Source organism: Fonsecaea nubica (assembly GCF_001646965.1).
Source record: "Fonsecaea nubica strain CBS 269.64 chromosome Unknown Scaff78, whole genome shotgun sequence".
Taxonomy (NCBI): Eukaryota; Fungi; Ascomycota; class Eurotiomycetes; order Chaetothyriales; family Herpotrichiellaceae; genus Fonsecaea; species Fonsecaea nubica.
The window spans coordinates 126,025-142,002 of record NW_019173751.1 but is presented as its reverse complement, the minus strand read 5'-3'; the positions used below and the strand labels follow the sequence as shown (position 1 = coordinate 142,002).

Sequence of the window (15,978 nt, the reverse complement as noted above, 5' to 3'; positions counted from 1 at the left end):
TTTCGGTGGCGTTGTTGCCTGTGGCGTGGGTGTCGTTGTTCCGTCTGGCTGTGGGTGGGGGTGTCTCGTTGCTGTCTAGCGTCTACCGCGGGTCGTGCTTCTTGTTCTTGTGTTTGTTTTTTAGTGGTGCGGCGAACACCGAGGGCGACACAGTGTAGGTCGTCGGCAGCGTCAGAGGGGTATAAGAGACATCTATTGATTCTGGGATGGGTGGCATTATGTTAGGCAGTAGCTTTCTCGCACTGACAAACAAGTGTTCATGGTATAACCTCATAGCATACCTCGTACATAGTGTACATTTCGTGTGTATGTATGTATGTATGTATGTACTTGTCCCTGACAAATCGAGTACTAGCTAGTCTACTAGTATCTCTCCAGTGTCTTTCAAATGCTGTCTTGAGACTTCACTGAAATCGATCAATTAATCCAACCGAACAAGCAAAGCAATCGTGCGAAGAAACAAGGTACGCAACTTGATTGATCATCTCATTTCTTTACCGTCCAGCAAGGCCACGTCATGTCAATCTGCCAGGCCTGTCTTGCTGTCTCTCCCGACTGCTTCTCTGACTTGTATACGGTAATTTTATTCCACTCGGGAAATGAAGATCCGGTAAGTACAGGTAACATCTCTCTGTCCTCGGAGTATACAATATACACTCCCAAATCCAATCCCAAACCCACCTCACAATCGCAATCTCTACCTCAGCCTTGGCCTAGGCCTCTGCCTCTATCTCTGTCTCTGCCTCTGTCTCTGTCTCTGCCTCTGTCTCTGTCTCTGCCTCTGTCTCTGTCTCTGCCTCTGTCTCTGCCTCTGCCTCTGTCTCTGTCTCTGCCTCAGCCCTTGACCCTCAACCCTTTTCAGCCTTGACCCCTCCAGCCCTACCCCTCTCAGACTTTCGAATCCTCCCTCTCCCTCTCCCTCCTCCGGATATTACACACCAGCCCCCTCTGCACGGCGAACCAGTACGTCTTGGTGTGCGTGCGGGCCTTGGGATCGGCGCGTTCAATGTCGTACACCATCAGCAGCGACGGGACCACCTTGGACATCTCCATCAGGCTGATGTTGCGGCCGGTGCAGGTCCGGGAGCCGCCGCCGAACTGTGTTACTGTCGTGTTAGGGCGAGTTGCTAGAAATGAGAGGAAAAGGAGAGAAGGGGACAGGAGACGAGGGAATAGAAGAGAGGAGAGGGGAGACCAAGGCAAAAACAGAGGAAGGGAGGTACGGAAAATCAGAGTTCTTTTGTAACTCACCACAAAAAAAGCCCTCTCCATCGCTTTCAGCTGCGCCTCGTCAGCCTCCAGCCACCGCTCCGGCCGAAAGACGTCGGCGTCGTCCCCAAATACCTTGCGGTCGCGGTGGACGACCCACGCGTTGACGCCGACGATGGTGTCCTCGGGGACGCGGGTGCCGCAGACGACGGTGCCACCCTTGGGGACGTGCCTCTCGAGCAAAAACGACACGGACGGGTGGTACCGCATGCCTTCCTTGAGCACGGCCTGGAGGTACGGCATCTGCTGCGCCTCGGCGTACTTGACGGGGAGCGAGAGCTTGCCTTCGGCCCGCTTCTGGTCGATCTCCGCTTGAAGCTTGCGGTAACACTCCGGGTTGGCGAGCAGTCCGTCGATGGCGGCGCGGAGGGCTATCGCCGTCGTGTCGCTGCCGGCAAAGACGTTGGCGCTGCTGTGTCGGACGATGTCGACGGCCTCCATCTTGCCCTCGGCTTTGGCGTCGTACAGTCTCCCCAAGAAGTCCTTGTGGCGCTCCGGGTCCTTCTCGCGCTCCGAGATGCGCTCGAGCGTGAACTTGACCACGTGGTTGATGCTGTCCAGCTTGGGCAGGATGTAGGGCAGCAAGGGGTTGCCGAAGAGGAACTTGTGCAGGTAGGGAACCTGGCCCACCACCGACGCGTAGACCAGGAACTTGTCGATGGTGTCGATCAAGCCTCCCACGTCGCCGCCCTCTTGCATGCATCCGAATCGCTTGCCAAAGGTCACCTCGGCAATCACGTCCATGGCGTAGAGCTGCAGCCACTTGCCCAAGTCGCAGGGCTGATGCGGGTTCACGTACAGCTCGTCGAGCCTCTTGAAGAAGAGCTCGGAGCAGTTGTCGACGTACGGCTCAAAGGCCAGCATGGACGTCATGGAGTAGGCCGTGGCGACCGACCTCTTCTGCTTCGCGTGGAACTCGTCGCTCTTGGTGGAGAAGAGATTCGCCAGATAGATTTGACCGTATTTCATTTCCTGGATGGGATAAAAGTCCGTCTGTCGCGGTGTTAGCTGACTTGACGCCATGGTCAATGAGAGGGTCACATCCAGTTTCGCACCTTTGTGAAGCCACTGTTCAGCCCGTAAATGACACGAAGCGCATCCGGGTCAGAGACACTGACGACGTTCGGGGCGATGCGGACAAGCGGTCCATATCGTCGATGCAATTCGAGATTCTTGACGTGCCAGTCTCCCTTGGCCACCTCCCATGCCCTCCAGAAGCCCGAAAAACTGGCCACAAAGGGACCCGGGATGTGTCGAAGGCCGGTCTTGTACCGCTGGGACACGAAGTACAGCACGACACACACCGCCACGGTCAATCCCAGGTGCGACCGGATATACGAGGCGGCGTCGACGGCCATGTCAACCACTCTCGGTGAAGCCATGGTGCCCTGCACTGTACCTTTGGTGGAGAGGGGGCCCCAAACGTCCAGACATGGCTGTTATATCGGTCCATTCTTTGCACCAAGGAAGAGCTTCCTCCTAGCCCCCCTCGGGTGGTATACGAGCCAGAAACTCTCGTGCGCGCTGTGACAATGCCTCCCGTGTGTGTGCACCGTGAAGCCGTCCACCTAGGCCATACGGGACCAAGAGGCGTTGCGAGTTGTCGTTCATTGGTTCGCCGGCGGTTGGCCGCGCCTCTGTCGCTAGCCCCGGATATCGAGCCACCGGGCGCAACAAGGTCTCGCCTGTGCGGGATCTCTTCCCGAAGGCAGAGTAAACCGCTACCTCGTGTCTGACGGATGGAAGGCATCGCTCGGATCGGACAAGTGTTGGTCATCTCACTCGTGCCATTCTGTCTTTCAGCGTCCAAAGGGGCCAATCTTCAGCTCATTCTCTGTTACCAGATCTGGCAGGCGAGGAGCCGACCCCAAAGACATAAGCTTCATTGAATTAGGACAGAAACTGGGCATCACTCTGGCCAGAGAGACCGGGACCATGGTTGATCTGCATTCCCTCCCAGATGGCTCTCGACCAGACAAGGCGATTCGAAATAATGGGCCAGATGACCTAGCCTTACAACGTTACAAGCTGCGCGAACTGGCCGAAGGGTGGCCGTGTTATAGGTATCGCCCCCTGCTCTCCGACAATCGAGAAAATCGAGGTGGATGTATATTGACAACAAGTCTCTTCCAGGGATGCCTGCGAGTGGGAGAACTTCGCTTCAATCTTCCATCCAGACGCCTATGTGTACACGACTTGGACAGGCCGGACGCCGTACAGGGACTTTATCGAAGCCTCGAAAAGGGGCATGGATAACGGCGCCTTTATAATGCACCGGGTTCACGGGTCGACGACGGATATCAACGTGGAAGGCACACGTGCCGTGACCAAGATGAAAGCTGCCATCACGCAGCGATTCGACCTCGACGGGATCGAGGCCGACGCCGAATCAGATTGTCGCTTCTGCTTCTTCTGGGAGAGGGACGTGGCCACCGGGGTGTGGGCTGCTCGCTTCGTCCGGCACTGGTATGAAAAGGACAAATTGATCCCCGTCAATCCTGCAAAAGTGCCGGTGCTGGATGACGAAAAGCTTAAGATGTATCCTACCGGCTATCGTTACCTAGCATACTGTCAGGAGGCCGTGATGGGAGTCAAGGTGAAATTGGACATGCCTGGCCATCGGCGTGAAGGTGACAACGACTGTGGCCGAGCTCATGATGAACTGTACCGACAGTGTAAGAAATGGGTAGAAGGCGAAACAGTGGACATATAGAATTCATCTCCAAAGAAACCCTGAGAAATATGTCTTTGATGCCCCGGAACGTGTCTGGCACATCGTCTAGTTGTCAAGATTGAAACGTAGGCATAGGATTATCAACCATCATCATATCCCAAGGAACCAAGAAAAAGTCCTGCATGTTCCAAGACGGGAAAGGAGCATCGGCTCTGGTGTCATCTTTCAAAAACTCTTCCAGGTTGATCCCACCAGACACCATTTCAGAGGTCGACGAAGAATTCCGTGGAGGCGCATTGTTCGAACGTGCTCGGGGTGATGAAGCAGCGGCCAGCGGCGCGATTTGCGCTGATTCTTGAGCTTCTTTTGCCTTTTTCAACATGGTGACATATGAGGATGCCATGGACGAGCGGCCTTGCATTTCGCCCAGAATTATGAGGGATTGTTCAAAAGCACTTTCGGTCGCGTCACTCTCTTCCGGGTCTTCGCATTCGTATTCGATGGCTAGCAGCACAGTTGCTGCGGTGAATAGATCTAGTAGGAGAGAGATGTGGTCAGTACGTGCCGATGCGGCTGGATCATGGAGTGTTATTTCAATGAGGACATCCTCCTGTGCGATGCCTCAAGTTGTGCTCATGCTCGAACAGACATTCTCGTGGGTGATGGTTGCATTTGTGCACTTACAGTTCATATCCGTCCACCACGCGCTAGACAGTCCTTGATAATAGTTGTTGCTAATGACATTCACCAATTGAACGGCGGCTGACTTGCACACCGTGACACACATGGCGTGAAGGGAGTTGTCAAGGGGGGCGAGGTAAACCGGCTCCGCGGCAGCAGACGACTGCTGCCACAGAGAAGCAAAGGGTCGATGGATCAAAACCCTGAGATTCAGAAATCTGCAAGCGTCAGCCATAGAAAAGCCTCGCTAATTACGTTGGCTTGCCTGGCAAGGAGGATATTTCTGGTTCTCCGAAATTCCTCCATCTCGTCCAAAGCCCCTACTTTCAAGTACTCTGGAAGGCCTCGAAACCACTCAACCAGGCTCTTGTCCAGGCTGACCGCGTCCTTGAATTCAGGAGGCGCAGAAGCCTTGCCACTATGCTGGTGACCAGAACCGTTGAGGGGCGAATAGAGAGTGTATAATACGTCCTTCATGATGGAGCAGAAAGCCACTGATTTGATAAAGACCGTTATCTTCGGTCGAACGTGCTCGGGCTGTTCGAGGTATCCTTCTTCCGTGATATACTCGTCGTCGAGGTTCGAAGGAAGCGAGACACCAAAGGTACTTGGAATGGCAGTGGGACGTCCGAAGTTCAGGGCCAAAACTCTTGGACCAGGTTAGCAGGTTCCAACCAGGTGTGCCAGATCTACCCACGAATCGAGGACAATACACCCGTACCAGCATCTTCTCCGTATTTCAATCTGCAAGGGATTGTATTGTGACGGCATTGGATCAACGTGGGCTCCAATGGTTGTGGCAATCCTTATCGCTAACCCTATCACGTTCCATGTCTGGTTCGGGCGACTGGTAGATTGATAGTAGAGACCGCTGAGCAGAAGAAGTTGCAGTGTTTGCAGATTTGCGTGGGCAAACTGCTCCATTGAGACGAGCTTCTGCGCATAACCGAAGAACCTATCACTCGCTGCAGATTTGTCTTCCTGTCCATATGCGAAATGGATCCCAAGAGCGAAAATGACATTCAGCATTGCCAACCACTGATCGTCTTGTTGTTCTCCTGAGACCCAGGTGCGTTCGTATTGAGCCTCAAATGAAGGTCGATGCAGGAAGGGGTACAGGATATGGACGTAGCGGAAGTAGGAGTTAACCAGGTCATCAGCAAGAGAGCGTTGTGGCAAGCAATTCTCCACGCCAAAACGGAATGAGACTGCCCGGGTCTGGCGTGGTTTGGCTCCACTTCTATAGTTCGAGTCTGGCGACACGGAATCCGGAGACGAGTTTGAGATGATTGTTGTTTGGACAGCTTGCATGAAGGAGAGGGTGGATGAATCCCCGTAGAAATCATCGGGGTTGGGCTCTTCGAAACTGGTGGCATCGTGAGAGGCGGGAAGCGACCAAGATCGAGGTCTGTCCGCTTTCTCCACGGAGGACACTTTGGACGAAAAGTCCTTTGTTGCTATCCTTTCCTCATTGAGTCCTTGATGTAGTGATGGAGGACCATGACCGGGGCTTTTGTCGAGCTGATTTATGGTTGCTGGGCCATTGTTGGAGTCCGGCGCCTGTTTGTCTTGGGCACGCTCAACGTCTCGACTTCGAGTCGTGCTGATGTTGTTACGTGAGTATGAAACTAGTTCTGACATACTCGAGGTAGCCTCTTCAAGAGAATTCCTCAGCAGTTCGCGGCGCTGAAGGTCCTGTCGCCGTTGGTTTAACGGTGGACTGGGCTCGGTAGAGTTTACCACCCCTTGACGTTGTTCTGCTGCTTCCGCCCTTTGCTTGAGCTTCATTATGTATCTGAATTTCGATTAGACAGGTTCGAGAAATAACTCCACATGGTTCCTCACTCTCGGGAGACATTGACCATCTGGCTTGCAGGCTGATATGCGCACGAGGTGCAATTGCGCAAACAGGCAGAGCATTTTGGCCGAGTTCCATCGCACCGCACTTTCCGTGTGCGACAGGGAATACAAGCCATGCCGACTCGTCGTCGCTTCGAAGGGGGATAGTTGAGATCATGGCCGGAGTCGAGGTCTTGGAGCTCGTTCATCACCTTTGACCTTGTCCTTTAAGAGCCAATTTATTCTGATTCCACGGAGACAATACTGTATCTCCAGCTGAATAGACTCGATGGATTGAACAGATGTACATCGGCTTGAACAGGGAAAAAAGTAAGATACGTGCAAGGTTGGCGGCGTCTGGGAATCACGAGAATGCAGCAAACTGCGACAAACTGCGGTAAACTGCAAGCCAAGCCCAACATCCTCGACCAAATCCTCAGCTTCAGGTTCCCACTCACTTTTCACTCACTTCCCACTCGCTCCCGCACATTTCCAACCCCAAGTTCTCCACGTGCTAGCAGTGCGTCAAATTGCATTGCATTGCGGAGATTGCGGAGTCGGTTTGCACGAAGCGACAACGATGGATCCTAACCTTTGAATCTGGGCCATGCCGAGAGAAGGGCAATGGCCAATTGCAGAAGCAAGTGGCTTGGCCGTCGAAGCCGCGGGTCCCTTCCTATTGGAAAGTCTCAGTGGCCTTCGGGATCAGATCCCGAAAGATTCCTCCTGCCGGCGACTAGCCATCTTCCTCTTTCGCCATGCTGAAGGGCGACGCCAGATAGGGTAGGGTCAAGAGAAGTGAGAGGAGAATTATGCGCCGCGCACATCCGCGATGGAGATCTGTTGCGACAAGACCAGCACCAAACAATAAAGGCTTGTCTACTCGGTGATCTGGAATGTGAGTCGTGCATGCCCGCAGGCACAGTCGCTGAAGATGCAGAACGGGACTCACAAAGAGCAGATTGTGCAGGTGTCGTTGGTACCCACGGGGCAACTCTTCTTGCCAGACAAATGGATCCTTGCTGGAGCAGACCTTGCGGCAAAGACGCTGTATCCGGACTACAGTTTCTATGTCCACCATCAGGCAAGCGGACAAAGTCTTATGTTTGATTTGGGTATTCGCAAGGTATGGAACTCTGATCTCCGTACTCGATTTTGCATTTGCTAAGACACTTTGCTTAGGACTTGGAAGCATACCCTAGATGCATTCGAGAAGAATTTGTTCTCACCGAACCTCGAGTACCCAAAAGTGCCGCTGAATTGCTCGACGAGGCAGGCATCCCGGCCACATCGATCAATTATGTGGTCTATAGTCATCTTCACTTTGACCATGTCGGAAATCCAGGAGAATTTCCGCACAGCCAGGTTGTGGTAGGGCCAGGCTCAAAGGCTGCTTCATACCCAGGTTACCCAACAAATCCAGATTCGCCTTTCTTAGGTTCCATCCTCGAACATCCCAGTGTCCGCGAACTTTCATACGACGAAGATCAATGGATACCATTCGGTCCGTTCCCCAAGGCGTTCGACTTCTTCGGTGACGGGAGCTTTCTCCTCCTCGATGCGCCTGGACATATGCCGGGCCATTTGATGGGGCTCGCTCGTACAGGAGTGGACGAATATGTGGTCATGGGTGGTGACTGTTGCCACCACCGGAAGATTTTTACTGGCGAGGGCATGCTAGGCGAAGGACACGGACCCAATGGGGCATATTCCATGCACAAGGACCTTGAAACAGCCAAAGCGACGATAGGCAAGCTCCACGAAATCAGTCAGAGGGAGGATGTGCTGGTGTGCCTGGCCCACGATGGCTACCTTGAGCCAGCGCTCAAGGTCTTGCCTGCGACACTCAACGGATGGCGCAAGGCGGGAGTAAAGGCCAATATCACGAAGAACGTCCCACAGGTGGCGGTAGAGGTGAAAGCATTGCCCGGTAGCTAACGAGACCTTCCCCTTGGTGGAGTGAGCTAGTTAATGCTATCAGTTTTCCACCGTATTTGTTTCTGACCCAGGACTTACACCTATCTGGGCTTTAGTGATGTCTATGGCTACCCTTCTACGACAAGCATGTTAATTAGAGGTCACCATGTTAACGTCAACTTCGGCCACACTGTAGTGACTAAGACGGCAATCCCAGATCATGGTAGGAGAGAAAAACCATACGATCTATGTAGAGGACCTGTTGCCGGGCTCGCAATCATCTATGCTCGTGTCTGACGGCCAGTCTCTAAAGCCTCTTGTCAAGGTAGCAGTTTTACTCGGCCATCTTTCGTCTGGTCCTGGTGTGTATCTGCCTGCCCGCCCTACAGGTGGAGCATTTCAAGTTGGCCCAATCACAAGTACTCCTAGCCAGGTACTTTCTGTCCGCTGACCCACACTTGGGAAAGACGTCAAAGGAGCGCGATAACAAAGGGCTTTGTTTAGCGACACAATAGGGAACATATAGGGCGGTCAACAAGTCGGAATCGGTGTCTGTGCCGGCAGGTTTGGCATAGCTCCTAGAGTGTTCGTCGGGCAGCCATTGGTCCTGGCATCAGGTTTTTTCAGCAGGATGCTGGACTCAGCAGAGATGATGAATGCATCTCTCTCAGAGATCCCACGATACATTGTCTTCAATTAACGGTGTCATAAAACTCCTCGGGCTACCAAGTATGCACATTAACCATATCGACCCCTCAAATCATCGATATCGCACCTACCTGCTTATAATTCGGAGTAAAGATGTTGGTGCACCATACGGTATCTGCCTCCCTCAGCATTTTGTCTCGAACGACACGGCCCTCAAGAAGATTCCATGGTCAAACCATTGTACTTGTGAGAGATTAAGCCTACCAAGGTTCACTTTTGCAGCCACGAATCTTGCCAAGTATGTGGCTAGACATATGGGAGGTGCAATGACTGAGAGCTCATATAACAGACAGATATCGCCATCATGATTCTGTCGCAGCTTCTGCGGTATGTAGTCCATTGACTTCTTTTCATTCTTGTGTATGCAGAAAACTTCGCTTGTGGCTTTGGCCGTAGACACTTTTGCTGATCGTGGGCTCGTCACGGGTGAGTGACATCAATGTTGAGAGAGGTGAGCGTGAGCGTGATAGGGTATATAAAAGACAGTGCTACTAGTCACCAGGCATGATGAATTAGACCGGTGAATCTGAGTTGGAAAGACTCGGTCCTGAAGGATTATTATCTACCCAGGCTGCCAGGGCTGCCAGGCTGCCGGTAGAGATTCCTGATTCACTTTGTCGGTAGCAATTATTGCCTATGCAATGGGAAGGAGGAAAGTGCGCCGAGGGACACCAAGTATCTTCCAGCAAAGAGTACCTCGTACTGTAATTACCGAGTATGCCGGACGAAATTGTACCGAGCACCGAGTAGAGGCGTGATTGACGTCAAAAGTTCGGTTAACCTGCCTAAATATTCCTACGCTGATCTTTCGGAAGCAGGCGAAACCTTCCCCCTTTTCCAGGCATGAGGCGCAACATCTCCTTCTAGGAAGGACAGCCGTCGACCTGCATCCTACCGTCCTCTCGCATTCCTTTGGTAATTGTCATATTCTCGTCACCTTTACTCACTCTTCTTCGAAGTCTCTCAGTCCCTATGCAGGACACTAAGCTCCACCGACCCTCAATCTCTGAGTCCGCAATCTCCAAGTCCGCGCTGCGTGCTTTTACGAAACGACCGCGTCTCTTTACTCCCATCCCCATATTTGCAGTATGAAGCTGCCGTCACTAAAGACCTCAAATCGTTGATTAATACATGCCCTCCTCGTCTGAGACTCCTTTTGCAGCCCAGCACACTGCCATCCTCCCTGCCGGAATGAATACTACCACGACGGCGCCAGAACCATGGCCGCACGTAGTCTACGATTCGGATCCTTACGCAGGCCTGCCAATGACTGGCCACGGAATGACGGGCTACATTCTCCAGCTGGACGAGGAACGTGTTGTTAAGGTTGCAAAAACATACTCACTGGATGCTTATGTCGGAACACCAGACTTCGATCACATGGATTATATAAATGAGATCAACCGCAAAACACTTGAGAACGAAATAAAGATCTACCAGCGGCTTGGTCACTATGAGGGAATCCTATCCTGCTTTCAAACATCAAACTACGGGATTGAGTTGGCGTTCGCTAAACAAGGCAACTTGGAAGATTACATCAATTCTAACCCCGAGCCACCAGAATCTCTTAAGATCGAATGGATCTTGTCTATTATTGATACATTATCTTACGTCCATTCCCGAAGAGTTTTAGTGGACGACATTGCCCTACGAAATTTCCTGGTTGCCGATGGACAACTTAAACTGGCAGATTTCGGCCAGTCCATAATATTACCTATATCAACAGATATGGACACAGTCTGCGATAATGATTTGACGACGAGAATCGAGATTCTACATCTTGGCTGGGTTATCTACTCGATCGCTGTCTGGCACGTACATCGCTATTACTTTTTCGATAAGGAAAATGATATGCAGTGGCCGAATCCGCACGAATTGCCTCTATCAGGGAACCTTTTCTGCCGAACTATCGTTGAGAGATGCTGGCATGGACAGTATATTGGGATGGAAACGCTTAAAAAGGACGCTCATAAAACCCTCTTCAGCAACAGAAAGCATTTAGTATATTGAATGCACGGCTTGAAGGCGAATATTGCTCGACATACATGAAACCAAAGGACGATTGGGAAAGATGTAATTTACTTCAGGCCATTTCTACAGTATGTGTCTGCTATGAAGTTATTTGCTAACAAGGAGGTACTAAGTAGGCTGGCAGAATGATCGTGGTGGGAGTCTTTGGCGGACTGAATTAATCTGTCGTTTTGAGCGTGAAGAACACCCTTTCTCCCGGTGAGGCTGCCAGTCGGGGGCATGGGTTGACGATGAATAAGCCTCAACATCAGATCAGCATTGCTTCATGGAGGCTCAGACTGCCATACCTAGACAATTATGCACCAACTTGTACAGCAGATGGAAATGTGTGAGCTGAACCGCCAGATCCAGTACCCTCGTCGTCTCTCTTCGGCTTGGACCCTTTCTTTCGACACTCCGGACATAGATCACGTCGATTAGTGCTCGAGGCTTTCGACGTATTTTCGAGTCGTTCGCACCATGATGGAGAGGATCGACTTTTGGCGGTTGGGCACATGTGTCGAGTCGAAGTCGCTGGCCTATTCACAGTGTGCTTGCACTTTGAATAGTACACAGGCGCAGGGTGTTCCCAGACACATATTTTTGGAATAGAGCAGACAATTGTGAGTTTTGGCGCCCGTTGATATTCCCTTTGGTATGTGTACAGTATAATAACGTTTTGAGTCAATCCTATTGCTTTGATACGCCACTATAAATGAATTCCAGGAAACGTTTACTGATATACTTCTTACTGTATATCATTCGTTATATCACGCTTTACCTACCAGAAAATGATCAGCGAGGATGAACTGCATGCAGATTACGCCGCATGCGCACGTCACCAATTTGAGCCAATTGCCTTCTAACACGACTGTATCTTCCCCTCAGTACCCAAATCCTTATTCCCCCAGGGCAGATTCCCCATCGCTCTTGTGCTCGATAATATATATCACGATGACCAGATCTGGACCAGGTTGATGAGCCGTCGTCGGAATGGACATGTAGATGGCTCCTGCAATCTCGGCCACATTAGCTCGAAGAATACAAATCGGTCATGCGGATGTTTCAATTTCACCAAACCGATCCCTTTACCGCGTTCATACGGTCGGTCCAGCCGCCGGAGATGCTGGTTCGTGAAAGAGTCAAGACTCAAGACACCGGCACGCCAGCTAGAAATCCATCTAGTCGGGGCATCGACGAGCTCGCCGTACCAATGGAGTGACCATACTACGTCGGAGAATACCAGCCAGATTATTGCTGATACGTCCAGTGATGATGGAGTAAAGTTGACATTCCCGGGTCCCGCAAGCAGACTACTATTGTCACGGTCCGATGATTCTTCCAAGCATGCAACGACCTCTGGGGAAAGAACCAATCTCTTCGATGCGGTCTATATAAGACAGTCGATTTCCCACCCAAATTTTCTACACGATGTGCACCCAGAGAGCCCCGACAAACCTCGCTACCTTTACCACAGCAGTTTCATCTCAAACAGTCTCCCGGTAACACGTCAACAGTCAATCATGGAAATTTCGTTGTTACTCAACGCGTCAAGAGAAATGCCATCAAGGAGACAGCCCCTCACACCGGTGGTGAAGAGAAAAGCACACCTACTTCGTCAAATATCATCCTGCATTTGTTGTTCTATCCTGAAAATCTCTTGTGATGGCTGCTCCCCTTGCCAGTCGTGCCAGAACGCGCGCACGCTCCATATCCCCCTGCGTGATGGTGTCAACTTCAAGATCTTGATTTCATCATCGATGGACTCCTATTCAACTGTATTGAACCGGCAGGAGCCTGAAGACTTTGACGCGACGAAATGCAGATATTTGAGCATGATTTTCCCGCCATGCAGGAATATGGAGAGAGGTATGTGTCGTTCTGCCCAGATCTCATGTTGACCGACTATACCGGCGAAGACGTATGTATCCGACCGATTCCTGCCCCAGCTTTTGAGCATATGTATGCCTTTCCTCGAGAATATCAGAGACTTTTCACCCAGGGAGCCATTGATATACTTCCAACAGTGGTGACAGAGGGAAGGCTACGCAATGGATCTCAGCAGAGAATGCCAGCTCGGGGCCAGGAGTCAGTGTCAATTGAGGTTTTTGCCGGTACTCGATCTGCGATATTGTGAGTTGCATCACCGAGTACAAGTACAGACAAGCCACCGAAGTATACGAGGCATGCTGGCTTTCTGGACATGTATATTTTTTGCACGTTGCAAGGGGCTCGGTGTTTGTCCGTAGACGACGAGGCTGTGTATGGACCCCGCCTTCCTTGCCCGCTTTTACTCCTTTTGGATTTTCTTGTTCCATTGAATATTATTACCGGGTTGCCGAGGTTCGACCCTGAACGACAACAAAGATGACGAGGTTAGAGGTGCCCCAATTCTCACTCACCAATTCAACAAACGTACAAGTTTCTGTAGACGATCCTTTGTAACAAAAGCTTGATCTTTACTTGAGTCGGTTACTTCCCCATTTCCATATCCCATGTCCAGTGTCCCATGTCCCATGTTTCATGCCCCTCGGGAGTGCCGACGAGATATCTATCCACTTGAATAATCTCACATCACTTCATTTTACCTCTCCTCTTCGACGACGACATTGACATTGACATTGACGTTTGACCTGCCAGCGAGTCTGATCTATCGATCGATATATTCTCCTCCTCTTTGCGATCCTACAACCCGACGACCCGACGACAGAGTCACCACCACTAGACAACCACCACCGAAACAACCATCTCAAGTGACTCCGAAAAGAGAGAGTAGAGAAAAATGGCCCGCCAGGACAGACCGACACTGAAATTCTACTATGATGTGCGTTTTTGTTTTCTCTTGACCCTTTCCCTTATCTTTCTTTCTTGCTGGCTGGCTGGCTGGCTGTCTTTAGATTGGATGTTCTGTGTTGGATGTTAGATGTTACATGGGTCAACTGTCCTATCCTATCCATCCTATCCTATCCATCCTATCCTATCCTATCCTATATCTACAGTCCACACCTCACCTCGGGTCTTCTCGAGACGACCCCTTCTTGACAGACCAGCTCGGATATTGACGCGAGTGTAAATTGACCAGGTAACATGCCCGTTTGCCTACATGGGCTCGCTTCGGTAGGTGACACTCACAAAAAACTGCGGGACTGTGGTTACTGCATGTACACATATATACTATGTACCCTCTCCCCCCTTCCTTTCCTGGGGAGTCCTGTCGAAGAAGTATTTGACTTATTCTAACTCGAGTGGCTCTGTTTGTCGGCGTGTCTAGCGTCGCTGCACTCGCTCGTCGCACCGAAGCTGAACTCATCTGGACGCCTGTCCTCCTGGGCGCCATCTATCGCGAGACGGCCGCCCCGCAAGGCGCCGCCGGGTCGGCGTCCGACGTCTTCAACCCGACCAAGAAACGCCTCTTGTCGCGGGCCATGCACCGGTCCTTGCGGCGCAGCCACGTCGAGCTGAACTGGCCGTCGGCGCACCCGCAGTCCCCGGTCCTGGCGCTCCGGCTGCTCTACTACGTCCCCGTGGAGGAGCGCCCGGCCCTCACTCACGCACTGTTCAGGGCCTACTGGGTCGAGGACCTCAACATCACCGACAAGTCGGTTCTGCTGGACGTGGCCCGGCGAAGCGGCATCCGCAGCGCGTCGTCGCTCACCGAAGCCGCGTTCGACGACAAGGACGCCCAGGAGGCCCTGCGCGCCTCGACCGCCGAGGTCATTGCACGCGGGACCTGCGGCGTGCCCGCGTTCTGGGTCGAGGGGGAGCAGTGGGTGGACGACCAGGGCAAGGCGCACCAAGGTCGCCTCTACTGGGGCCAGGACCGCATGCACTTCGTCGAGGCGGCGCTCCTCGCCGTGAAACGCGGCTGCGACTACGCCCAGGTCCCCAACCTCGCAAGTCTGCAGCCCCGGTGTGCGCCAGGATTTTCCGTCGGGCAGAAACGCGTCGAGTTCTGGCACGACTTTAGCAGTCCCTGGGCGTTTTTGGGCTGGACCCAATTGGACCGGCTGAAGAGACAGTTTGGCCCGGACGTCGAGATTGTCATGAAGCCCATTTTGGTGGGCGCCCTGTTCAGAGAGTGAGTTCTTTTTCCCATGCCAATCCTCCCTAAGAGTGGGAGAGAAGAAATCTGGGCGATCGAAGTTTTGACGGATCCAATCAGAGTCGGCGCACCCAACCTCCCCATGGCAGCCGTGTCGCAGGCCAAAAGAGATATCATGCACAAAGACATGGGTGACTGGATCCGCCACTGGAACAGCATCAACCAGCAACGCGGATCTCACGATAAGCCGGTGGAAATGCACTGGCCAACCCAATTCCCCATTCGGACGCCCACGGCCTTGCGCTGTGCCATTGTAGATCCCAATCTCACTCCGTTGCTGTGTAAGTTGTGCTCTTCCCCCTCCAATTCTCACGAGTCATTGTCACCGCACCTCTAACCACTGGAGAGTGCAAAATAGTCCGAGCATGCTGGGAACGCAACGTCAACGTTTCCGACGACAAGGCCCTGGCCGAGTACCTCGCCACCGCGGGGTGCAATACCGACACGTTATTCAAGAGGGCTTCTTCGCCGCAAGTCAAGGAGCAATTGCGGGCCAACACCCAAGATGCCATCGATGCGGGGATCTGCGGTGTCCCGTCGTATCGCGTCTTTGACAAGACGGACCAGGGGTGGGTGAATTGTGCGCCCGAAAGCGGCGTTATATGGGGTCAAGATGAGCTTGTCGTCGTGGAAGACCTGGTGGCCGGGTGGAAAGAGAAGGAGAGTTCGGCCGGCGAACACGATAGGCTAGCCTCGCGGCTGTAGGTGCATCTGTAACGTTGACTCCTTGCCAGAGTGACGAGCTCAACCGCAGAGAATGCTGGAGAAGTGGGTTTGC

General features: G+C 52.4%; 5 protein-coding genes across 5 annotated transcripts; 3 read left to right on the top strand and 2 right to left on the bottom strand.

Moving 5' to 3' along the window:
- Nucleotides 1-888: 888 nt before the first annotated feature.
- On the bottom strand, nt 889-2,651 carry AYO20_09032 (hypothetical protein; the record flags this gene model as incomplete). Its single annotated transcript, XM_022647304.1, has 3 exons — nt 889-1,098; nt 1,252-2,262; nt 2,325-2,651. The coding sequence occupies 3 exons, from the start codon at nt 2,649-2,651 to the stop codon at nt 889-891; spliced, it is 1,548 nt and encodes a 515-aa protein (XP_022496767.1).
- A 553-nt stretch (nt 2,652-3,204) lies between these two features.
- AYO20_09031 (hypothetical protein) lies at nt 3,205-3,982 on the top strand (the record flags this gene model as incomplete). Its single annotated transcript, XM_022647303.1, has 2 exons — nt 3,205-3,317; nt 3,403-3,982. The coding sequence occupies 2 exons, from the start codon at nt 3,205-3,207 to the stop codon at nt 3,980-3,982; spliced, it is 693 nt and encodes a 230-aa protein (XP_022496766.1).
- A 73-nt stretch (nt 3,983-4,055) lies between these two features.
- Nucleotides 4,056-6,412, bottom strand: AYO20_09030 (hypothetical protein; the record flags this gene model as incomplete). The annotated part of the gene is made up of 4 exons (XM_022647302.1): nt 4,056-4,564; nt 4,628-4,790; nt 4,880-5,273; nt 5,322-6,412. 4 exons carry the CDS (start codon nt 6,410-6,412, stop codon nt 4,056-4,058), a joined length of 2,157 nt encoding a protein of 718 aa, XP_022496765.1.
- A 985-nt stretch (nt 6,413-7,397) lies between these two features.
- Nucleotides 7,398-8,401, top strand: AYO20_09029 (hypothetical protein; the record flags this gene model as incomplete). Its single annotated transcript, XM_022647301.1, has 2 exons — nt 7,398-7,589; nt 7,646-8,401. 2 exons carry the CDS (start codon nt 7,398-7,400, stop codon nt 8,399-8,401), a joined length of 948 nt encoding a protein of 315 aa, XP_022496764.1.
- A 1,878-nt stretch (nt 8,402-10,279) lies between these two features.
- On the top strand, nt 10,280-15,905 carry AYO20_09028 (hypothetical protein; the record flags this gene model as incomplete). Its single annotated transcript, XM_022647300.1, has 5 exons — nt 10,280-10,903; nt 10,977-11,022; nt 14,345-15,176; nt 15,261-15,481; nt 15,559-15,905. The coding sequence occupies 5 exons, from the start codon at nt 10,280-10,282 to the stop codon at nt 15,903-15,905; spliced, it is 2,070 nt and encodes a 689-aa protein (XP_022496763.1).
- Between the last annotated feature and the right edge of the window lie 73 nt (nt 15,906-15,978).